This window comes from Thalia democratica, chromosome 1 (genome assembly GCF_965202585.1).
Source record: "Thalia democratica chromosome 1, ktThaDemo2.hap1.1, whole genome shotgun sequence".
NCBI classification, from domain to species: Eukaryota; Metazoa; Chordata; class Thaliacea; order Salpida; family Salpidae; genus Thalia; species Thalia democratica.
Window position 1 is genome coordinate 59,937,530 of NC_139165.1, and position 27,225 is coordinate 59,964,754.

Genomic DNA, 27,225 nt, shown 5'->3' on the forward strand with positions numbered 1-27,225 from the left:
TTTTTTGTTTCAAAGTGTGTTTAAAATATACTTTTTTTTGTTTTTGCAGGTTTCTAAAAAAATTAAAGAGCTTGTTGAACTTTTAGGATGTCTTATACGAAGTAATAAGAATAAAACGGTAAGTTTTCAAACTTAAAAAAGTAGTTTGTTATCACACAGAGATTGCTGAAGCCTTTAGCTTCGGCTACCAATTTTTTCAATTTAGTTATTTCGTTTAAAATCTTCCTATATAATGGACTCATTATTTAAAGACTGATTTTGTTTATTGCTCTATTGTACAAGGCTCTGACTGTTATTACCTACAAAAATGTGTAGCCTAAAATGATCCCTTATGCCTTTTAAATTGTAAGTATCCCCTTATCATTTTGAACAAGATGTACCCGTAAGGTCCTTTGTCTAGTATTACCCCCTATAGCCTGTTGGTTAATAAAAAAGTGTCTGGAGTATGATTACATTTAATGGTGTGCAGGTATTAAAATTTTGTATGTTATGTGGCCTATTATGATTTTGAATAGTGTGTAGTTTATTTTTATGAATAGTGGGTAGGAATTTCAGGAAAGGTGTATAGCCTCTTTTACATCTGTATATTATTTTAGTGTTTATTTAAAGATTGGTTGTTCTTGCTTTGAAGACGCCATTTGTAATCACACATAGATTGTGGATTACTTAAATTATTAAAAAATTACTATTACTCATAATTATATGTGGGTTGAGCACACCAACTCGATCATCAGACCACAAGCCTTTGGTAGACTGAGACTGGTTTCGTCCTTATCAGGACACTTATAGAGTATTACGGAAATAAAGAAACAGTATAGTCAAAGTATTTTTGCTTGCATAAAACAGGCAAAATAGAAATAGTTTCAAGTTAATCAGATCGTAAACACTACTACAAGTTTTAATAATTTCAAATACATTTAGATTTTTATTGTTTGCACATGTTGAGTTATTTACCAAATGTTATGCAATGAATGAACGTTTAGATGCATTTAAAATCTTGACCGGTATATCATCTTTATCATCTAAAAAGCAAAAACTCTCTACACTCTTTTGGTAATGCTCTTTTATCCTTTCCCTTAGATGTCTTGTTGTTAAATACTAACAGTATGGTAGTTTGCTAACACAGCTGCTGTTGTAAAGCAAACTATATTGGATCAACAACAAGACATCTAAGGGAAAGGATAAAAGAGCATGTCCTAAAGAGTGTAGAGAATTTATGCGTTTCAGATGAGAAAGATGATATACCGGTGAAGGTATTAAATGCATCTAAACGTTCATCCATTGCCGAACATTTGATTAATATTTCAACATAGGAAAACAGTTATAATCAAAATAGATTTAAAATTACTAACACTTGTAGTAATGTTTTCTTATGATTAAACTAGAAGTTGTTTGTATTTTGTTAAGGAAACCTGTTTTATGTAAGCAAAAATGTTTTGACTATACTGTTTCTTTATTCTCGTAATACTTTATAAAAGTTGTATTCTCATTATATTCATGATTTTATGTTTTACTGTAGATTAATTATTATAACGTAAGTAAACTTAAATGATTTTAATTGTCATTAATTGCTTTTGTTTTTTATTTATATTTTGATTACTTGGTTACAGGGGCGTTTCTAGACTTTTTTCAAAAGGGGGTTCACAATTTTTTTGTTCTTAACTTGCCGCTTAAGTACGCATTTCTTAGGTATGCACTGCCAGTTAAGTACGCAACATTTAGCCGAAAAACTAAGTTTTTAAAATGCTTTTTTTTCTGCTTAGAAATATAAAAAAACATATAAGTAGTAATAGCGATATATTATTTTTTTATTTATTACAGTAACCTCTCGAATCTTTACGCACTCTCGTTTAGTTACGCATTTTAGAATTCTAAAAATTCAAAGAATAAAAACTTATTTTTTTTTAATGTTGCACAAATTAGGTTTATTGCATATTTTTAATTTAAAATATGTTTTTTAATGCTAACTCACCTCTTTATATCTCTAGACTTTGTAAACTTATGTTCCTCGACTAATTGATACACATTTAGTTATACCTCAGTATATCAGAAATTTTGTTAACAGTAAGAGATCAAATTAAAAAAAAAGTTTTAGTAACATAAACTGTTTTTATTTAACATTTTTCTTAGATTTTATATATCTTTGTTCAATAAAAAAAATCCATTACAGCACCAAATGCATATTTTTGTAAAAGGCTATAGAAACAAATTTTAATATAGACACCACACCATTTCTTAATTGTAAACAAATGCTTAATAATAAATTTTATTTGTTAAGTAGAATAGAATATAAATGTTAAGTATCAAATTAGTCACATATAAATAAAGATAAATTTACTTATTATGAAAATTAGTAAAATGTTTCTGCAAGTATTATTATATTATATATATTTAAATCCTTTTTTTAATATATGTTTATATTTATAAACAAATTAAACACATTGTTAAAAAAATTAAAGTCCCCAGTCTGCTTTTAACTAGAAGCAATATTTAAAAACAGCCTTTATAGTAAGTATATTTGGTACCTCTTGTATCTTTACGATCTCTCGTACCTTTACGCATCTTTTCTGTGGACACAATGTGCGTAAATAAGCGAGAGGTTACTGTATATTGTATCAAATTTAAATAAACTAAATCTAAAAGAACCAGAAAAGTTATAAACTTACAAGTTTTATATCAAAATTCAAATCTGTTATTTAAAAAAAATATTACAGACATATCTAACTTATTCTATAAAAAATTAACTTTTTTATCAGGAAATGATATTATAAAATAATTAAAACTAGAATAAATTTTTATAAAGATTATTTCAATTTTGAATTAAATGTTACTATAGATGAAGTTCTTAAAACTTTTCTTTTGAATTTTAAACTCTTTACATTTATATATCTATCTATAGTAAAAAAAAAATTCAAGTATTTTAATCTATAAAAGTTGAAATTTTACTTAAGATAATGTTGAGACTCATACAATTAAATTAAAATATTTTTATAGAAATTTATTTTGTTTTAAATATTTTATAATACTGTTTCCTGATAAAAAAGTAATTTTTTTATAGAGTAATTTAGTTATGTATGTAATATTTTTTTTTTAAATACAGATTTACATTCAGATATACAATTTGTAAGTTCATGACATTTAAATAAAACTGAAAGAGAATTTCAATTTGGATTTAGATGTTAGTATAGTAGGAGTTACTACAAATGTTTCTTTTAAATTTTAAACTCTTTTCATTTATATATCTATTTATAATAAAAAAAAAATTTCAAGTAATTTAATCTATAAAAATTGAAATTTCACTAAAAAAAATGTTTAGACTTACACAATTAAATTAAAATATCTTTAAAATTTACTTAAATGTTTGCCTGATGGTGCAGGGATTCTAATGATGGTTTTGAAAGCTCTTTGAGTTGAACTTTTAAAAAAAATCAAGAATCAACTTAGTGGCCAACAAATATACAAAAATAAAATAACTTAAATAAAAATATTAGAATACCATTAAATGATAAAAGAATAAATTGCCAGGTGGTGTATTTGTCTAAAGATGATTTTGAAAACTCTCTGAATTTAACTTTTCAAGGGTTAAACCCAGTTGATTGGCACATAAACAAATAATATAAATGCTTTAGAACGAACACAACATTGTTATATAACAACATAACACAAAAGCTTCAAACAACATTATTATATACAATAAACTAAGTTAAATAAAACTTAAGTGATTATATTGGACATTTTTTTAGTAAAATTGTACTTACTAGTTCAAAAACAATACTTAACCAAAAGTTATTTACACTAAGTAACAATTTATAATGGGAACTAAGAGCATCTTAGTAAAAAGTTTCCTAGAAAAAATGCTACTTTAAAACTTTTACCTATTATCACGTCACAATTATAACTTTATTTGAAATCTATATCAGCTGGGCAAAAACGAGCATTTTTTGTTACTGAAACATTTTAATCTTTCAGTGTTATAGATTCAACATTTATTATTCAAAGTTTATCAAACAACCAAAACAAAGTCAGTAAACAACGTTTTTAGTGATATTCTAAGAACCTTTTTTCTTTTTCTTCTTTTTTAGGGGGTTCACAGGAAACCAGACAAAACACGCCACTGCGTGGTTACTATATAATTTGTAAAACCTTATCTCTTATTAGCTTTGTACTCTACTGATAAGAGTTGCTAAAATATATATAGTTTTATTGAAATAGTGTGTCTTGTATACCTTATTTTATAACTTTCATAAGGACTTGGAAAAGTGCAAACTTGATAATAAACCAAGTTTTATTGCAGTAAACTATAAAACACTTGAAGATTTATCAAATATTTAAATTATTTTTAAAAAACTTAAAACAATAAACTATAGTTATTATTAACTATAGTTTAAATAAAAACTTTTTGTCAGCAATAAGCAATAAAATAATTAATAAACGATTAAACATTTGAATCTAACTCAAATAATTTAAAGCAATAAAACGTACAGTTTAAATATAGAGTTAATAATTAAATAAACTCTATATCTAAACGATACCAAAAATTAGTAACACAATAAATACAGTTCTAGATAGGAATCCTTTCAGTAGGTACTTTACTCAGCTACTCAACAAAAAAGCAACTGAGTTTGAAAAAAACTTTTAAGATAATGTTTCAGTTGAATTATTTTAAGCTTTAATGCTTCACCTTAGCTTTCATATATTAAGTATTCAAAACAAATGAAATACAATTAAATGCAATACTTTTAATACAAGTTGTTTAATATTGACTAGTGATCTACTAAAAGTTTTGGATTCGGCCTGATCCAAATCCGAGTCTTATTTTCAAATCAGGACTCAGCCGAATCCGAATATTGTTTTCAAATTAGGATTCGGCCGAGTCCGAATGCGATTATTTTAATAATTGGAATCCTAAGGATTTAAGCTGCTTGCAATGTAAATACAATACAAGTTTATAAATAATAAATACTTATTTTCTTAATATATAAATATATGTATAAATCTTATAACTATATAAATACTTAATGAATAATTATGTTATTACTTATTTAGTAAATTAAGTTTGAACAATATTCTTAACGTGTTAATAAATAAATAAATTTTTATTTAAGAATAATTTATTTTAAAAGCGACACAAAAAACAAATGTTTAGCTGAAAAAAAAATCAAGCTACATACTCAAGAACTTAGTTTTAAATATTTTGATATCCATGCTAGCAACATTAACAATTAACTTGTATTTTTGTTATGCAAAATAAATAATACATCGACTTTGATAAATGCTTAAGGAGAAAACGACGCACAAACAAAGTTAAAACATTTTACGTTTTACAAAAAAGTTAATTTTATTGTGACCATAAACGAATTACAACATAAATTTTTGCACGTGTTCATATTTATAAAACAAATTGCAATTGAAAATAACATGGAGCCGTAATAAATTGAAATATAATATCAACTATAGTTAAGGCCTAAAAAAGTTTAGGAATTACAATTTTAATAAAAAGTTTTTAAATTAAACTTAGGATTACACTTTTACCATTACAAAAAATAAATATAAATTAACCTCAGCAACTGTTTAAAAATATAAAACGAACTACAATTGCAAAAGGTGTCTCTGTTATACCAATAAAGACTATTCTTGTTTTTAAGCTGTAGTAAAGATATAAAGTTTTTCGCCGGTCTTTGGAAGCAATCAATTACGCTTTTCCTTGTACAAATTACCATTTTCAGAAAATAATCTTTCAGAATACACATAAGATGCTAGTGCAGCAAGATTTTTCCTTGCAAAGCTGGAAATATGTGGTTATTTTATCTTGTTCAAGTTCCACCAGTTTAAGACTTTATCTTTTTCAGTTTCTGCATTCTAATTCTCTGTAGAAAACAGTTTTTTTTTGTGCTTAAATTTCTTCATCAATAGAATATTAATGCTCGTCCTCCTGTGTAGCTGTGTTTGATTCTATTTTAAACATAGAATAGTAAGTTGAAAACTTCTTCGGATCAAAGATTACAGAGGGTTTTAGTTTCTCTGGTGGCAATATAAAGAATCACCTTTTTAGTCAGCCGCGTAAGTGATATGCTTTTTAACATTAAATTTTGCTGCTAGTCTTTTATATTATTTTTGAGGTCAGAAGGGAAAGCGGAAAGTCGATATCGTGGATCAACAGCTGATGTGACTAGTAGTAATTTGTTGTCATTCAAGTTTAAGTTGTTGTCATTGGTATACAATAGGGATGGGCAATGTACGGCCCGCGGGCCGAATCCGACCCCGACCGTTTTTTGAATTACAATGAAATCCGGCCTGCAAAGTTCAATATAACAAAAAAAATTCAAAACTTTGTATCATATTTTTACAAAACAAAACTGTAAGATTTTGACATAAAAAACATGTTTGAACATGGTTCTTCTAATTAATGTCTACTGATAAAAAAAAAACATTTGTCCTAATATTTTGTTCTAACTTAGTTAGAATACATTTTTGTCACATTACCCAAAGCGAATTGTTTCTTTAAATCTGATGTTCTACATACCAACTTTTTTCAATTACCATGTCGATTCTATTTGTTTACATTACATAAACATCTGACATGTCTCAATCTACATCTTAAGTTGTAACGTTTAAGAAAATTTTGTGAATTAAAAGGATTCAGAAAAGTGTTCAACTGTATCTATATAATTAAATTCCGGCAAAATACAAAAATTTTATTTAAGTTAGAATCCGTCCGGATCTCGATTTCAAACTAAACTCAAATCAGATCCGGATAATGTTTTTAAATTAGGATGCGGTCGGATACGGATTAAAAAAGGCATAGACTAAATATCATTTTAATACCATCTTGAATAAAATGAATTTTTTGTTACATATTTCCGTTGGTAAATTTTGGTTTTACTTATTTTTTTGATTTATAAAATAAAAAACGCTATTGCGGCACAAAATTAGTTGTATTTTGGTTAAAATGGTATGATAATTGTTTTAGTTAAAATACAAGTTAAAACTTAATCAATTAAACATAAAATAAAAGTATGCAACTCGGGGGCGTCGGCGACCCAGCTTCCAATTAAAGCTGGTGTAATTTGTTGAGTACTCTTACTTTATAATCTTGTAGACCAGTGGTCTTCAACCTTTTCAAAAGCACAGTAAGTTACTCAAAAAAAAAAAATAAACTGTATGCACACTTGACTATAACAAAATATTATTTAATAACATTATATTTTGTTCTTGAAATGATTTAGTATATAAAAAACGTGATAAGAGCTTATTTATGTTGTGAATAGCTTTCTCTTATAGAAAATGACAAGACAAACATCATTAAAAAAATATATAGTCTTACTTAATTTCACGCTAAAAAAGTTCACGCTAAAAAAATATATACGCACACCGTGAAGATCACTGCTATAGACCATCTCGTAGCCACATGTTCCTAAGGCGTTTTAAAACACTTTGGTAAAATACTTTAAAAATCAGTTGCTAAAAGTGTTAAATAACTAATCTAATTTATTGTCAATTAATCTAGCTAACTCTATACAAGAACCCAACAAACTTAATTGTTTTTCTGGTTTCTGGTAAAAAAATAGTAAATAAAAGCTATAAACTTAAACAGGTTTTAAAAATTGTATGTTAGTTTATATTAGTAAGTTATGGAAATAAAAATGTAAATTGTATGTATATATATTTAAAAATCTATTTTAGTGTAATACAAATAGTCAACTTAACTAAAACATAAATAATAAGTCTAACATTTAATGCTTTTGGCTGACCTTAAATTTGCTTCAATCTGTTCCGCTCTTAATGATTTTCCAACTCATACAAAACTAGTAGTTACTTTGTCTTCAACAACTTACATTGCTAACTCACAAAGTTTGATTTTGTGTTTACCTTAAAAACTGAAGCGAAACAGAGACAAATTTAATATTATTATAACTTAATCGGTTTCATACGATAATAATTTGAAAAACTCTTAAAGATATGTTCAAAAACAGAGGTGGGCAATGTACGGCCCGCGGGCCGGACCCGCCGATTAGAAAAGTTGCGTTAAGTTACTCTAGATCATGTATTTTTTTTGAAATTAACTTAATTTCATTGTAGCTATTAGTGTTATATAGTGTATTTTGACTTGATTAAACTTAGCTCTAGGATTTTAATAAACTTTTTCGCTGTTTAGATAATGTTAGGCATGTTTTTTTAATTGGTATGTAATTATTTTTATAGGAAGAAATGACATATGCTTATTAAAAAGTTTTATTCCCAATTAGTTAAAATTTTTGTTATCTTATTTTACAAAATATTTTTTTAGGATATCCTATTGTGTACACTTGAAAAGTTCTATTTGAAAGGTAAGTTATAGTTCATTTTTTGATTAGCATACATCATTATGTATTTAACAAATTTTTAATATATTCTAAATTTCGTTTCTACCGTTTTTATAACAATATATTTTTTTAAAGACAAAGTTCATAATTACTTTTTTAATATTGTTGAAACTAAACTTTCATTAATAAAAAAGCTAATTATTTAAATAAAAAAATATTATTTTTTTAATATTTGGTAAAGAATAAGATATTGTTTAGATAGGTTAGAAATACGTCTATAAATTAGAGATTTTAGTGTTTTTTTAATTAAAAATTTTGTAACCTTTTAAAAATGTTTTACTCAATAGGGTGTCTCAAAGCATCTTTATACAAAAATTAACATTGAATAGTATATGAAAACTTTAAGTACCAACGTCAGTTTTATAAGATTATAAAAATTCAATTTTCCATTGATACAAAGTAATTTTTTTAAAAAGCTCCTAATACAAACTTATGAAATTTTTTTTATTTTTAATTATGTAGAAATTTTTGAAACTAATGAAAACTCCTTACATTATAGCTATAGAACTCAAGGTACTCAGGGAGTATTCCACAATATATTTTGCAAGTTAAAAATTTATGAATATTGAAAAGATATTTCGATAACATCAGCGAATAAAAACATGAGGTTTGGTCATACCAATTCGACCATCAGACCACAAGCTTTTGATAGATTAAGACTGGTTTCGTCCTTATTAGGACACATCAGTCAGTCACCACTAAAAACCTGAAGTCATCACTTTACAAACGTTTTATCATGCTTTCACATGAAACAACCGTTTTCTGGTATTGATCAGTAACGTCAGCATTGTATTTTGCTGTTCAACGTTTACAGGGCTCGTGCGCGTCAGGCTAAATCAGTTTTTTTGAAAAAAGTTGAAAAACGTCAGCCTAAATCAGTTTTTTATTTAAAAATTCGAGAATCTCAGTTTTTCTCAGTTCAAATGCTTATAAGTTTTGATAAAAAAAATTGAAATTTTTTTTAAAGATTAAATTGAAATGTGAATTTATTTCTAAATAAAGATTTAGTTATCAAAGACAAAATTATTCAGTATTTGTAAAAATAAATCCTTAAAACCTTTTGTAGAATCTCTAAAAATTACTAAGAATCTTCATTGTTTTGTTTTTAGTAGATTATTAACGTCATAATTGTCAAAATTCCTAAAATTATACAGTTTAAACATTACAGTTTAGTTCAACAACTTACTGTTTGTTTGAATTTGTTTACATCAGCTATGTTTTTCAGAGCTTAGTTAGTTGAACTGTTTTAATTTCTGATTTAAAGGGTTTATACCAAATACTTTTTAGATTAAAACTCTTAGCAGTTTATTCATATATTTTACTGTTTATTTAAAGTTATTAGAGATATTCACAACACTAAAAGCTTAAAAACATAAGTATTAAGTTTTGTGGGAGTACAAGTTTTAGGTGTAATTTATTTTTCTTTACAAGAACAAAATATTAAAGGTTTTTTTTTTAATTTAAGTGTGTAAGCTTTTTAAATCTGATACGACATCAACAATCACTGTATTAATTTAGAGTTTATTAGTTATAATGTTGCTAATTATGTATCAATTTTAAGTATTACTCAAAATACTATAATAAACATATTTACTTACTTTAATACTCGTGTAAGAGTTTTATTTTAAACTTTAATAAAACACGACAATGCAGGTCGTTTTATTATAAATCTTCTGGTTATAATGCTTTTACTTAGTGCTTTATTAAATTGAAAAATTGTGTTTAGTAATATATATTGAATTTTTACACTAGTCATAGATTAGATATAACACTTATTTTAAGTTTATCACTGAATTTGTTATGTTAAGGGGGGTCAATCACCTTTTTCACAACTTAGTCTTAATTTATTGAGTTGTAACTAGGCTATGAGTTGCTTTTTGCAGATTTTTAAGCTCAAAATATTTTTGAGATAAAGCTGGTTGAAGTCGGAGACTACAATAGTACTAATCAAGACCCTCCAATACCTGAAATCACTTCTAAAGGGGATTTTTCTTACTTTGAAAAAATGTCAGGCTAAATTGGTCTCAGTCAGGCTAAATGAAAAAAATTTCGCGCACGAACCCTGGTTTAATACTTTGTCCACTAGGCAAGATAGTTGGTACGTTTGTATTGAAAACGATCGGCGAACGTCTAAAGGAGACGGGTCTAAATTTTACGAGGAGACGTAATTGCACGAAGACAATTGTGCACCAAGGGTAATTTTTGCAAGAGAGTAAAAAAACTGACACTTAATTTAAAAAAAAAAGCAAAAAATACTGACCGATGATAAGGGTTAAGAGTAACATTGAGAGTTAAAAAAAAACGTAATTATAAAATAAAATAAATAAAAATAACTTTTATTCCTCTACTAACGGATCCACATATTAAGGGTCTGGTCAGATTTTGATATTTTTTGATATAATTTTTTCCGACTGATTCTAGATATGCTTTTTAAACTAAGATCCGGCTAGATCCGGTTCTAGTTAATTTAAGTTTTAAAAAATACATATGTCTTTTTTGTTATTTACAAAAAACGTGAAAAACTTTAATACTCTGGGAAGGATTTTCAGAAAATTCTTCTGCGAGCCGGGCATGTTACAAAATAAACCTTGGTAGGCCACGTATTTTTTAAATTTTACATTCTGTACTTTTTTTAATCTATAAACGCAAAGTTTTATAAAATCTAATATGAATGGAAATGAAATCTATAGCACATTTTTTATAAAAATATTCAATGTTAGTTGTTATGCACATGTTTCAGCTTGATGGGCAGGTCCAGCAGGCGGGCTGTAAGTTGTCCACCCCTAACCTATGATTATATTATAGCTAATAAGTAAACAAATAAAGATTTTAAAAGCTCGAGTTTAGTAAATTCATTTAGATATGATCATTACACTGTAATTTAGCTTTCAAAGATGTTTTTTCAAGTGCAACATTACAAAATTACGCGGCCCTAAAAAGACTTTTTCTTGTATATAAGGCCTGCCAATTAAAAAGTGTCCCATCTCTTTTTTATAAATTTACCCATAAACTAAGGTACTGTTTAAAAAATTTGCAGCTCAGTATTGGTGTAGGGCCTATGTATATTAATTCCAAAATTAAATTTCTCGAAATATTTTTGTTTACAAAACATTAAAGTCTAACATTTTATAATATAGTTTTAAACGTTTTACTAATAAAAAATGTTCAGCACACTAAGTTGTATGTTTATTGTCTTAAATAACTTAACGAGAACTGATAGTTTTTTACATACACATTTATTATAGCTATAGACTTTGTTGCTTTGGAAAGTGGTTATAACTACTTCAAATAAAAATTATTTGTATGGAATCATAAAATTGGTCACTTGCAACAAACTAGTTTATAGATTTGTTTAATTAGTTTGTTTGCAATAGAATCCTCTAACTAGGTTTCTGCTTTCAAAAAATATTTTTGTTGTTATCACTTGGAGATTAGGTCAGTTATGAGATTGCAAAGTGTATAAGTATTTAAACAGCTTAGCAAAAGCACTCTTTCAATTGAGGAATATTTGTAATACACAGGCTAATTAAAAAAATATATAATCAGTCTGTTTTTTATTATAACTTTAATAAAAGGTTGACTAGAATCAAAAAAGTTCTAGTAGTTCTTCTTTTAGTCTTCTAGTGTTCTTTTTGTTTTGTAATATTTTTAATTTTTTTTTTATCTTTTTTAAGTACCACTACCCAAAAACTATTATTAACATTTTATTAACTTCTCTCATTCATTCAGGCTGACACAACATAGATTTTTTTATTTTGCCACTTTTTTGCGTGAAACAGTAGAAATCCTGTTCAAGATTCTAACAATTTCTATCTTCGACTCTCGTATAGCTTATAGTTGCATAAATAGGGAAACGCTGTACTATGGTTTATGATTTTTTGTATAGTAGCATTCATATCCTTTAGTTTCATATAATTAACATCTTCTATGTAACTGGCATAGTATTTATAGAGATATACTTTTTGTTTTGCTAAACTAGTTTTCATTGACTTTCAAACAGTACAATATCTTCTTGGATCAAATTTAAATTCTAGAAAAATGATAAAAAACAACATAATTGTTCTGAATCACTTGAAAAAGTTGTAAGTTTTACTTATGTGTATATATAATATTTCAAAATGATTATGAAATCATTTTTTAAAGAACTTTTCAACATAATTTATTTTAATCACTCTTATTTTTTTATTTAGTCATTATTCAATATAAGTTTGTTAAGTTTTAAATATATGTTTTTCATTTAATATAATTTTCGAAAAAACTTTGATTTACATAACTTCTAAACTTCAGTTTTAACAGTATAATATTTATAGTTTCCTGGAACAAAAGACTAGTTTCAAAGTTTGAAAAAAACTCATCACGAAGTTACACTGTAAGTAAATAAAAATATTTTATTGAATGTTAATGTCGTTTTGAAAGCTTTTTCAAGTATCAACCTAAGAAAACTTTATAGTTGTTTTTAAATAAGTATTGTTCTGTTATAAAAGTTTTTTAAGATCTTTATCTCATATAAAGAACAAGTTTATTTTTTAATCGATTTCTAAAAGAAAAGTTTTAATTAAGTTAAGAATAAATAAGTATACATTATCAAATCAAGTACCAGAACCAGGTTTAAATTTTTATAATTAAATAAAATCAATATAAAATTTTTATTCAACGTTTTAAGTTCAAGAGATTTTCTATTTCTAATTGAATTTTACTTTAAATTATACTAATTATATTGGTAATATTTATTAAAATTTAGTTTTTTATAGTTTTTATTTGATAATTCGATCCGAATCCGGATCCAAAACAAAACTTTAAATATATAAAATTATTACATCTTATGTAAAATTAATATTTCTATAGTTATGAAGAACTAGAAATTACGTTTAAGGTTGTTAAACTGTGTTTGTTTACATAAAGTTTATATAAACTACTTACATTATGAATATTTTATTTAAATAAAAAGGTAATGAATCTTGAATATCTTTAATTTTGTTATATTTTTCTATCTGAAAAGTAAAAAATAATCTATTTTCATTTAGTATTATTTCATAAGTTTACAGGATATTTCAATTTTTATTTTATCTTTATAATTTTACACAAAATAGATGTAAGAATTTTAATTTTTCAAATACTAAATACCAAGTTCTAAATAAGTTTTTTTTTAAGTTCAAATTATTTTTCTAAGTTAAAGTTTTCGCTTAAAAAATGGCGAAAATGTTTTGATTTGAAAATCTTTAAACATAGGTGTAATTTATATTTGTATTTATTTTTTATTTTTACTGTTTATTATCAATAAAACAATGTTTCACTCTTATATTGAGATATAGGAGATCATCAGTTATTATAAATAAATCTGAAAAAAAGTTTTGGAATAAGATAAATGGAAGTTATGTAAAAACATTGAGTAAAACTAAATGAAAACCGAAGTATTGAACTTATGATTTAAAAACACGTCATAAAGCTAAGTTAAACTTTTTTTTTTTACTTTAATCTTAAATAGTCTAAGTAAAACCTTTATGAATTGCAATCTTTAAGTTTATTATTCTATTTCTATTTTTGAACAGCTTTTTTTCCGGTGCATAACTTACTAAAAATATATAACAGAGTGCATTTCATTTTGTTTAAATTTATTTAAGTACTTTCAAATAGGACTCGTCAGAAATTGTTTCCTACTGTATTGCAATGAATACAAATTGAAATACAATTATACTACAGTTTAAAGTTTTAAGATATAAAATGACGTAATAATCAAAAGTTTAAAATTAAATAAGTTCTAATGCTAAACAAATTTGGTATATTAATAAAACTCGGTAGAATTAAAACAATCTAAATAAAGAAGCGATAAAAAAATTTTAAATTAAAACTATGCTTAAAAATAAAGTTTAACAAGAAACTAATTACTTTAAAATTACTAATATAACGATTTAAAAAGTCTAGTTTGGTAAACGAAATTTTTCTGTTTACATAAACTGGGCCTTAAAGATTGAATACATAAGGCTTCCAGAATATGCAATTGAAAAGAGTTCTCCGCTCTCACTAAGACTGAAAAATTGTCCTTTTTATAATTTTTAACACACTCAGGATTGTCCAACAAATGTTGCCCAATCGCCGAGAAGTATTTTTTAGTTGGTTTCTCAGAACGGCCATCAAACCACTTTTTCAAGACTTTCGGAACATGTTGATCGATTCTTACATGGAACCTTTGAGATGTTTTTCCCACGTAGTCACTACCACAGTGACAACTAAATTTATAGATGATGTTACTTTTTTCATGGGTGGGAGAAACATCTTTGTAAATTCCATTTAGAGGTCGATCAGTATACAAAACTGTTCTTAAATGAACAGAGCTGAAAACTTGGCTTATTTCCTCTGAAATTTTCTTAGAAAACCTCTCAGAAATATTTCCAAGGTAAGGAAGTTTTAAGTATACTGGACACTTCTGAGGGCCAATCATTTTTAAAGCTGTTGAACTTCTAGCTCTTGTTATAACTTTCGAAACTAAGTTACCTGGATAACCAAGCGAAAGGAAAGTGTTTTGAAGTGTTTTCAACTCGCCCTCAAGAAAGCAAGGAGAACAAAGTCTGGTGAAACGCTTCACTATACCTGTTAAAACTCCTAACTTCTGTTTGACTGAACCAAAAGATGCCCACGGAACATATAATGCTTCTGAATTTAATTTACGATGAATTTTAGTTAAAAGTTCCCCCTCAACTGATCGTTGGACACAAACATCTAAAAAGTTTAACGAATTGTTGTGTTCTTCTTCTTTTGTAAAACTAAGATTTTTGTGAAGATTATTAAGATCATTAAGAAAACTGGAGCTCTCTTGTCTATTTTCAAACATAACAAAAGTGTCATCTACGTATCGAAGATACATGAGAGGACTTTTACAGTTCAAAAATAACTTACTTTCTAGGTAATCCCACCCATGAAAAAAGTAACATTATCTATAAATTTAGTTGTCACTGTGGTAGTGACTACGTGGGAAAAACATCTCAAAGGTTCCATGTAAGAATCGATCAACATGTTCCGAAAGTCTTGAAAAAGTGGTTTGATGGCCGTTCTGAGAAACCAACTAAAAAATACTTCTCAGCGATTGGGCAACATTTGTTGGACAATCCTGAGTGTGTTAAAAATTATAAAAAGGACAATTTTTCAGTCTTAGTGAGAGCGGAGAACTCTTTTTAATTGCATATTCTGGAAGCCTTATGTATTCAATCTTTAAGGCCCAGTTTATGTAAACAGAAAAATTTCGTTTACCAAACTAGACTTTTTAAATCGTTATATTAGTAATTTTAAAGTAATTAGTTTCTTGTTAAACTTTATTTTTAAGCATAGTTTTAATTTAAAAAAATTTTATCGCTTCTTTATTTAGATTGTTTTAATTCTACCGAGTTTTATTAGTATACCAAATTTGTTTAGCATTAGAACTTATTTAATTTTAAACTTTTGATTATTACGTCATTTTATATCTTAAAACTTTAAACTGTAGTATAATTGTATTTCAATTTGTATTCATTGCAATACAGTAGGAAACAATTTCTGACGAGTCCTATTTGAAAGTACTTAAATAAATTTAAACAAAATGAAATGCACTCTGTTATATATTTCTATTTTTATTTATTATTTTTCTAATCTATAGTGAGTATAAAATTCTTAGAAATGTAGCACAAGTGTTAAACTCTTACTTCAGTTTAGTATTATTAAGTTTTGTTTTTATTAAACCATAAGTTAAATAATTTGGTTTTTATTTTGTTTTACTTAATGTTTTTACATAGCTTCCATTTATTTTGTTCCAAAAATTTTTTTTCAGAACTATTTATAACAACTGATGATCACCTATATCCCAATATAGGACTGAAACATTGTTTTGTTGATAATAAACTGTAAAATTAAAAAATATATAAAACTCTTCTTAAAGCTAATTAAGTCGAGAACTTTTAATTGTTTGATTTAAAATAAATTACAATATTATAAGTTTAATTTATGAAAAGTATTTTAAGGACTTTACGCATCTTGTATTTATTACATATATAAACAAAACTTGTTATTTACCTAATCCACAAATTTTGGATCCGAATCCGGATCTGTTTTTTAAATAAATCCGGCGGGATTAGAATAATTTTACAAATTGAGATCGGCTGGATCAGAATCCTAATCTTAAAAGGCAATATCCAGCCGTATCCGGACACTTAATGTAAATTTTTTTAAACGCAGTTAAAAAAAGTTTTACTTAGTTTTAACGACTAGTTTTGATAAAAGTCTACTATTGTTATTAAAAATGAAATACCTTTTACTTGTTTTTTAACTAAGGTTAAATTTTTTTTTTTTGACTTTCTTAGTTAAAACTAAATAAAATTTAACTTAAATTCAATTAGAAAATAAATATTTAAATTGAAAACATTAAAATTTACGTAAGCATCGGCAAAAGTCATCAGAGCTAAGGCTTAGACCTTAATGTGCCGTGAGGCAAGCTCAAGTTAAAATATCATGATCATCGATTTCGATCATCAGACTACAACCTTGCGGTAGACTGAGACTACCGAGAGCTTGTATGTATACGTCAAAAAAAGCTTGTGGTTGAAAAAAGATAATTGTTTGAAAACTAACGACTTTCGAACATATTTTTGTTAAATTGCTTAGTTTTACAAAAAAAAAAGAGTAAATTCTCATTAAAATTTTACTTACTAAAACCCTAAAAAATTGTCTTGTGTCTAAAATTCGAAACATCTGAAAGTATTTTTAATAGATTCTTTATTTATGAACCTAAGAAGAAAATAAAAATAGGTCTTATTGTGAGCTATATAAATTTCATTCAATGTTTTTACAGAAATGCAAAGTTTAAAGATGGCAGGGTTGCCTAAAAAACCTCGAATTTGAAATACTTTGAAAAAGTAATTAAAAATCTGGAGTTTTATACTTCTTTACTTGTTAAGTAACAAAATTTTGATATTATACTAAAGATTTTTTAAAAATGCATTATTAAACATTTCATTCATCATAAAACACACTTTAAGTAGCTTTACAGTATCTTTTTGATGTTGTTATTCTATTTAAGACAGTTTTTTAACTTCAGTTTAATTCTATAAAAAAATTTACCAAAAAAACTTGGTTTTTAGAAACCTGGATGAAATTAACAAAAAACATTTGGCAATCCTTTAATGGTCTAAGTTTTACATGCTAGTGTTCGATAAGTCCGTCTTATAACCAAAAAGTTATATTTATTTACAACCTATTATTCTGAACAACTTCAATACATTCGTTGTAAAATATTGTATTGGTGCTGGTATGGAACTTGAATTTTCTGTTAAAGACAAAAAATAATTTAATTTAAAATTTGTTTTTAATCTAGAATTTCGATTAAGTTTATTGTTTTTTAGGTCAATCAATTTTGTTATAGGATAAGGGTCGACAATATACGTTCTGCAAATAAAATCCGGCTTAGGACTTTATTTTAAGAGATGACAGTTTGTAATACGAAATAAGGTAACTATTCCATTTTTTCTAGTTGAGCGAAGTACCAATACTAGCCAAAAATTTTCTTACTAGTTGATGAAAATTACTAAAGGAGTTGGTCATTTAATACACCTAATCGAAACATCGTTAAAATTAATAACGCATTTCTGCAAAATTTAGAGGTTTTTGCGGTTCAGCAAATATAAACTTCTAACTAGTAATTTACCAAGTCCAAAAATTTTGGATTCGGCCGAATCCGAATCTCAATTTTGAAATTTGGATTCGGTCGAATCCAAATATTTTAATAATTGGAATTCTAAAGATTTAAGCTGTTTGTAATGTAAATAAAATACAAGTTTATAAATAATAATTACGTATTATATTTTTATTTAACAGCGAACAAAACAACGAATGTCTTGCTGAAGAAAAAAAATCATACACAAGAACTTAGTTTCAGTATTTTGATATGCGTGCAAGCAACATCAACAATTAACTTGTTCTTTTGTAATGCGAAATAAACAAATTATTGACTTTAATAAATCTTTAAAGCAGAAAACTTATCACAAAAATTATAAAAATATTTCGTAAAACTTAAGAATAAGTTTTTATTGTGACCATAAACAAATTAGAACATAAACTTTTGCAAGTGTTCATATTTTTAAAACAAATTGTAATTGAAAATAACATGGAGCCGTATTAAATTTAAATATAGTACCAACTATAGTTATTGCCTAAAAAAGAGTATTTCAGTTGTAATAAAAAGATATTAAAATCCATTTAGGACTACAATTTTATTATTATAAAAAAATAAATAAATTAACTTAAGCAACTGTTTAGTAACACAAAATGAACTACAATTGCAAAAGGTGTCTCTGTTATACCAATAAAGACTTATCTTGTTTTTTCAAGTTGTGGTAGAGAAGTATAAGTTTTTCGCCGGTCTTTGTAATCAATGAATTACGCTTTTCCTCGTACAAATTACCATTTTCAGAAAATAATCTTTTAGAATACTCAGAAGATGATGGTGCATCAAGATATTTTCTTGCTGGCAAAGTGTAGGTATTTTGTCTTGTTTAATTTCCACCAGTTTAAGACTTTATCCTTTTCACTATCTGCATTTAAATTTTCTGTAGCAAAAACAATTTCTTCGTCAATATAATCCTACTGCTCGTGTAGCTGTGTTTGATTCTATTTTAAACAAAAATTAGTAAGTTGGTAACTTTTTCGGATCAAAATTTACACAGGGTTGTAGTTTTGATTTCTTTGGTAGCAATAAAGGAGAATCACTACTTTGATCAGTCTCGAAACAGATATGCATATTAACATTTAATTTTAGCTGCTCTTTAACATTATTTTTGAGGTCTGAAGAGAAAGCGGAAAGTCGATATCGTGGATTATCAGCTGTTGTGACTAATAGTAATTTATTATCTTTCAGGTTTAAGTTATTGTTATCGGTATAGAACCTTCTTTCGCAAGCCTATCTTAAATTTGAGGCTAAAGTTTAACAAACATTTGATATTTCTTCTGAATTTTCATAAAAGTTAGCAAACTTTGTCAGTGATCTTGCATGCAGGATCACACTTGAGAGCAATGCATTGTTTTTACTACACTTTTCTTTACAAAAAAATGTTCGAGCAGTAGAATAATGTGATTAACCAGTTGCCATTCTTCAGCTGTAATAAGCGAATCTAAATCGTTTTTATATTACCCACATAATACTGGTCTTTGTTGCATAAGGTATGTTGAGTTCGACCTTGTATCTAACTCTTTAACAATAAGCAAGGCTTTTTGTTCGTGCGTGGTCAAAATCTATCTGGATTTTTTTAGCAAATCGCTAGCTTTAGAAGAATGGCTGAAAGGGCAAACTAATTTTTGTACCATTGCTAATAGCAATCGTTCTAAAACAAGGTACAGTGCTTATTCATTTATCCGGACAGTTTCGGTCAGAAGAAAATTCAAAAAAAAAATCAATATTGAACACTAACATATAAGAAAATTAAGTTTTTTAGAAAATTAATGTAAAACTATTTACTTTATGTTTAATTCTTAATTCAATCAATATTAAAAAAAATTGTTAATTTAAACACTTTTGTTTAAGATGAGGTGCATGACTATATATATATTTAAAAAAGTTATATAAGTTTGACACACTTAACATACCAGGTTTTAGAAATGGACAAGAGTTGAAAAAAAGTAAACGAGTAGCACTAAGCATTAGAACAAACTAGTTCTTCATTTTTTTTATGTCTGTTTTTTTTTTTCTTTGTTAAAAATGATTTTTTTTTAATTTAAAGCGATAGATTTATATCTTTTTTTTTTTAAAGATACATTTAATTTATTTTTTTAACTAAAATTCTCCTTTTTTTTAGTTAATATTTAGGGCAAGTCGAATTACAAATGATGAATTTTACTTGCTTCACCCTCAAAAAACGTATATCGTCGAAGAGGGTTAGTAAGTCTGATGTTTTTCTACCATATAAAAATAAATTAATTAGCCTTAAGGTTAGCTTTTATTGTTTATCATTTTATTATATATTACTTACAAGTACTATGTATTTATTTTTACCATAGCACTTTTATTATGCATTGCATTATATGCAGTAGTTATATTATTATATGAAAAAAATATTTTTTTGTACTTATCAGGACATGTTTACAGAAAAATCTTGCCCAACCTGTCCGGATAAGTGAATAAGGACTGTACCAATGAGGTTTTTAACAATGATATTGCCTTTTTAATGTTTCTTGCAAAAAAAACGTGAACACCATCCAAGGTAATATTCCAATTACTAAGTATATCCTGAATGTAATTACAAATGTTTTGGCCATTATGCTAACCCTCCATTTCCCGGCAATGCAAAACACGATCTTTGAACCCAAAATTTTCATTGAACTATTGCGTGGTTAAAGAAATATATGATTAATTGGTCAAATAAAAACAACAACCTTATTATAACAATAATAATCATTAACATCTAAATGGAGACTGAAACCATATTAACCAAACAAAAGATGTTTTAAATAATTACATGGTCCATGTAAACTGAGAACGGGTCAAATATGCACGAGGAGTCACTTTTGCACGGAGGATCACTTTTGCACGAAGAATCATTTTTACACTAATATTTAAAATTAAGAAAAAAACTAAAAAGTAAATTAACAAAAATTAGGTAAGGAGTAATAGTTAAATAAATTAAAAATTTAAACTTATGATAATAGAAAAATTCAACCAGTGCAAAAGTGACCCCTCGTGCAAACTTTTTTGTACATATTTGACTCCTACCCTTGTAAACTAGACAGGGTTGCCACTCGGTCAGGAAAAATTTAAAAAAATGACAAAAGTCAGGAAAAAATAGGGGGTTTTGAAAAAAAGTCAGGAAATTTGATAAAATTTAAAAAAAAGTCAGATTTTGTCAGTTTAAATTTACAAAGTTCCTTGTTTTCCAAAGCCTTTAAATGGTAAAAATTAATTAATAGTCATTTAAAAACAGAAAATAATTCCAAAATATTCCTAGAAATTTACAAAAATTTTTAATTTTATATTCCAATGCCTTCATCTGGTATAAATTAGTAAAATATGCTTTATAAAACTGCAAAAATTTTCTATTAACATATTTGACAAGTACCCTACTTGAACAAGCAGATTTTGTAAGTTTTTAAGTATTGATGATCTGTAGCAAGGACACTTCCATAGTGAAACTGTGATATATACACAAAAGTTTATCTAGCATAATTTTAGAATCAAAGTATTTTTTGTTTAAGTAAATAATTGAGTTCTTTATAATTAAGCAGTTAGTTTAGTATTTTATGTAACAAGTTAATGTGTATACTTAACCTCGTTATAATTTTTTCAAAGTTGTTTAAGTTAATAAAATAAGTTATAAGAAAGGTATATGCCAAAATTAAATTTACTTATTATTTGTATTTTTGTAGAGTAACTTAAGTTTTTAAAGTAAATAAGAGTATATTTATTTGTTAAAAATTTTATACTAAATGATAAGAGGAAATATTTTATACAACAGATATATAGTTAACTTTTTTATGTCTTTTTTTTAGTTACTTAAGTTACTTTTTAATTTATTTTTAATTTAAGGATTTTATATTAAATAGTTTGGGTAGTATTTCATTAAACTAAGTAAACAATTTATATAAGTTTTAAGATTTTTATTCTTTAAAGGTTTTAATTGTAAAAGTTCGTTATTGTTTTAAGATTTTAGTTGTGAAAGCTCCTTATTGATATAAGGTTTTAATTGTAGAAGTTCCTTATATGTCATTTTGTTTATTTAGATACATTTATGCTAGGAAATTCTAAAAAAATGTGTTCTTTATTGTTTTAAGATTTAATTGTGAAAGTTCGTTATTAATTCAAGGTTTTAATTGTAAAAGTTCCTTATATGTTGTTTGTTTATTTAGATACATTTATGCTAGGAAATGCTAAAAAATTCTGTCTTTTTCCAAACAAGCTGTGTTTATAAGTAATATTACTAGTATTTTGCTGATAGAGCTGTTTATTACAAACATCTATCATACACAGATGGTTCAAGTGATGTACTGGAAGTTTGATGATAAAATTCAGCAAAAAACTGTTGTTTTTAATCTGTATTAAAACTAGATTGAAAGCTTTATATAGTTTCAAGTGTTAGATTATGTATTTTAGAATAAGTTTAATTTAAGAGTTTGATTTAGAAAAGTAAGGAAAATTTTGGTAAAAAGTCAGGAAATTTTTCTCAGCTTAATCAGTGGCAACCATGAAACTAGACCTCCCTACTAAAAACTCCATAAAATATATGTCATAAAATTTTCAAGATAACCTCACTAGAGATGTTGAAAAACAATTCTGGTAAGGCCTGAGCTATGCAGAGAAGATTTCACTAAACTGAGGAAAACCTATCTAAAATGAAATAAATTACCTACAAGTGTTTCTTTCTTTTTTTCTCGTAGGATAAAAGAAAAAATGTTATTTGAACCAAAATAGTTTCACGAGCAAACATTAAAAACTAAACTTATGATGAATAAGTATGAGCGATTATTAAAAGACTCTAAATCAAAGTTTATAAGTGTGAAAAAGCACTGTTTTACCCACTCAAGCGTGAAAACATAAACTATTTATGCATTTCATTTAATTTTTGACAAACAATTGAGAAAAATAAAAAAAGTTTAAAGTCGTAAACCAGATCGGAATCCGAGTCATATTTTGAAATTTAGGATTCGGCCAAATCCGAGTCTTGGATTCGGTAGATCACTACTTCTAATATTAACAATTAATTGAAACAAATATTTTTTTTAAGTTTCTAACCTCTACAAATCTCTTAAAACTGTTTTCGTTGTTATTAAAGATAGTTAGCCAAATTTAAAGAGCATTTAACATAGTATTTTATGTCTCTTTTCAATAAATAAACATACTTGTTGTGTGTAAAGTTATTTCATAATGTTTATGAAAATATTTTATTTAGTATTTTTCTGTAAAACTAAGATTTTACGTTTACGTTCATTTTTTTATTTTGGTAATTTTTAAAAGGTTTTTCAACACTATTAATAACACATAATCATAACACTAAAGTTGGTTCAGTAATTATCAAAATTAAATACTTTAATTTAGAATTTTAGCTATTAATTTAGCGAATACACAAGATTCAAATCCGGTTTTTTTTTTTCAAACTAAGATTTAGCCAAATCAGATACTTTTTTTCAAACAAGATTCGGTCTGATCCGGGTATTTTTACAAATTAATTTCTTGCGGGATCCGAGTAAATTTTTTTAATTACGATCCATCCTAATGCAGATAGTTGGATCCGGCAGGTCACTACAATTACTCAGCCAATTCGTTGGACAAAGTGACAGAGCTTAACAAAAATATGTATCCTGACAAAGTGATAGCACAGTCATGCCACATGGCCCGAACTAAATTATCATATATGATAAATTTTGGCCTTGGACCACACTTTGCTGGAAGCAATAAACATAATCAGGTGGTACAGTGTATCTTTTGATGAAAGCTGCAATGACCAAATGGATAATGTACATGTGTAAGAAATAAGTTGTTTCACAATACTTAACTTTAAAATTTTGGGTCACATCACCGCTGTGAACCTCAAAGAAAACCATCTTCCAGCTTTAGAGTCCCTAGATAAATCCAAGCTAGTCCAGATAGGTATGGACATACCCATTTCAAATTAGTATATAAATTAAGTTATATATAAGTTTTATATATACCACAGATGTTTCTAAGTTAAAACTTTATTCCGACTAACGGCGTTTCACTGCTCTCAAATAAATTTAAGAACAGATCTACGGAGTCTATGAAATATTAACACACATTAGAAAAAAAGCAAGTTTAATTATGTATAGTGTTTATGTGGAATAAAATCATAGAATTATAAAATTATCTACGAAAAATACAAATTTAATAAAAGCAAAACACTAACCTCAAAAAGCTCTAAGAAAAGGCAAGTTTTTAAAATTAAATTGAGTTGTGCAGAAATGTTACGTCATAATAAATTCAACAAATTGATCAATAATTTATGCAGCTTAAAAACATGAAGTATTAAATTTGCAAGTGTTTGTGATTGTAAATGTGAATGATGTGAAAAAAGTAAGTGCATAAGTAGACCGAGTTATTTAAAGTAGAATCGTCGGTTGTGGGGACAAATACTCGATAAATCTTGCCGCTTATTCTGAAGTAGGTCTTTATCTTCTGCTGCAATTGCTGCTCTTTCTGTATTGCAATTTGGGCAAATTCTACTTACTCCTTTGGATGCATGTTTGATCTTTGAAACAATACTCTACTCCATGTTTGGCCTTTTACCGTACCTGTGAAAAAAGCTCCAGACATAATCCGATAAACGCGTGCTTTGTTTTTTATTTATATTTTCAAAAGTATGTTTATGGTTAGCATAACTATCCTTGAAACTGCCTGCTGTACTTCCGATATAAATTTTATCTGGGCCCTTACTTTCAATTTTAACTTTATAAATAACATTTTTTTTATTAAACAATTACATTTTAATGGGCAGTTATCTATATTTATTTTACGGCAATTATATATATATATATAAAGGGATCAAAAAGTTAGATGATTGAATCAAGCAAAAGAATTGTTATTTTAATCTGTATAAAATTAAGATAAGACCTTACATAGTTTTAAGTTTTTGGATTAGTATTTTTTAATCGGTTTAAATTAAAAATTCGGTGAAGAAAACTCAGGAATTCTTTTTAGAAAAGTCAGGAATTTCTTTTCAGCTTGATCTGTGGCAACCCTGTAATTAAAAAAAAAAAGTCATTACCAAAGTTTTATAAAAAGTATTAGTGATCGACCGGATATTGTCCTTTTAGATCCGGATCCGGGCGGATCTTAGTCTGAAAAAGTACCAGCATCCGATAGATCACTAGCTAAAGTTCTAAATTAAGAAACTTATTTTGATAATTACTGAACAAAACTTTAGCGTTATGCTTGACAATAATTTATCGTGTATTACTTTTAGTCTTGAAAACATGTTGACACTTGTATAATCCAAAATTAAAACATGATAGTAAACTAAAACTCATAAAGTTTTACAGAAAACTTAATAGATGTAAAAATATTGTTTAAAATAACTTTACAATCATTATGAAATTTCGATACATAACAATAAGTAATTTCAATAATTTAATCAGTTTATTAAAAGTAAACATAAACTATTAGGTTTTAACCTCTATAAAATTGTATTTGGCTAATTTTCGTTAATAACTTCAAAAACACTTTTAGCGATTATAAGCTATGAAATTATAATTTATTTGTTTAATTTAATAAATAGCATTAAAGGCTTATATAATATATATATATATATAAATTGGCTAAATCGCCAATAACTCTAAATTTGGCAGATTAATTCTAATAGTGTTTCGACTAAGTTTTATTCAATTGACCACTTTCGTTGTCAAATTTCATCAACTAGTTTAAAGAATTTTTTTTGGCGAATATTGGTATTTCGTTCAACCAGAAAAAAATGAGTTGCTACCTTTTTTTCGTGTTTAGTACAAACTGTTTTCTTTAAAAATATAGTCGCAAGCCAGATTTTACTTGCAGGCAGTATATTCTCTACCCTTATTCTATAACAAAGTTGACTGAACTGAATGTTAATAAACTAAAAACTAATTTTCAACATTTAACATAACTTTTATACATATGTTTCATTAAATTTTCAGTCTTTTGCAGCACAATTTAATTTCATAACGACAGTAATGCATTGTTTTACAACGAATTTATTAAAGTTGATCTTAAAAATAGGTTCTAAAAAGTATAACTTTTTGGTTATAAAACTGTCTTCCTAATATTAGAATAACAACCTTGTACCACTCTTAAACATTGGACTCCTGTACAAACATTAAATGTAATACATACAACTCGAAAAAATAAAAAAGGTCTCTCTTTATTTTCTTTTAGGGCTAGAGCACATATAGTAGAGAATCTACATGAAATATTTTCACAAAATCTAAGTTTTAGACACAAGACTATGTTTAAGGTGTTTGTAAAGAAAGTTTAAAAGAAAAATTCTGTTTTTTTTTTTTAATAATAAGCAAGTTATGATAAAAAGAATTTCTAAAGAGTTTAGTTTATTTTTTAATAATTTATTTTTAACCACAAGCTCTTTTTAGACATACACATACAAGCTCTCGGTAGTCTCAGTCTACCTTGAGCTTACGGTCTGATGATCCAAGTTGTATGCTTAATATTTTAAAAACCTTATGTTACTTTGAGCTAACCTTACGCCACATTTGAGTCCAAGCTTTAGCTCTGATGACTTTTGCCCCTACTTCTTTTAATTTTTTTTATTTATGTATTTATCTTTTTCAACTTAAAAAAAAAACGTTCAGAACACACCTTCACTTGTACTACCGAGATTTCACTGCTAAGCAGCTTTTCAGGTACAATAATAATAATGTTACATTGTAATTATTATTGTACCTGAAGAGCTGCTTAGCAGTTAAACCTCGGTAATACCAATAAACGCTTGTTCTGAACGTATTATTATTTTATATTCGCTCACGTTTGTTCAAGCACTTTACTATTATCTAGCTAGAGACTTTTATAGTCTGTTATAGTTCAACTAGTATGTTTTTAGTTTTATTTAGTTTAAATTAAGAGAGTTTATTTTTTTTAATTTCACAATAACTAAGTGAAAAACAATTTCAAAAATAAAGTGTTTATAAATGCATAATATTAAGAGTTTTATATAAATTTTTAGATAAAAATGATCGAAACTAGTCGTTTGAATTCATTTAAAGTATTATTTAACTACGTTTTTCAAGTTTTGATCAAGTATCCGGATCCGGTCGGATCTTAGTTTTGAAAAAAGATCTGGTTGATCAATAAACAATACATTAATAAACAACCTATTTACAGTTATTAAATTAAAATTACAGTACAGCTTCATTGAAAAAA

The 27,225-nt window shown here is 26.4% G+C and overlaps 1 protein-coding gene across 3 annotated transcripts in view; it reads left to right on the plus strand.

The window, feature by feature from the left end:
• Nucleotides 1-27,225, plus strand: part of LOC145830164 (uncharacterized) — a 75,222-nt gene that overhangs the window by 42,252 nt on the left and 5,745 nt on the right. For 2 of the 3 annotated variants that reach the window (XM_082938064.1, XM_082938081.1), the window contains 4 exons: nt 50-118; nt 8,288-8,327; nt 12,364-12,445; nt 12,674-12,732. In XM_082938064.1, coding sequence (XP_082794190.1) covers nt 50-118; nt 8,288-8,327; nt 12,364-12,445; nt 12,674-12,707 — 225 coding nt within the window. In that variant the 3' untranslated portion in view covers nt 12,708-12,732. Of the gene's footprint in view, nt 1-49; nt 119-8,287; nt 8,328-12,363; nt 12,446-12,673; nt 12,733-18,200; nt 18,318-27,225 lie in introns of those variants that run through there. The other variant, XM_082938073.1, reaches the window with a different exon arrangement.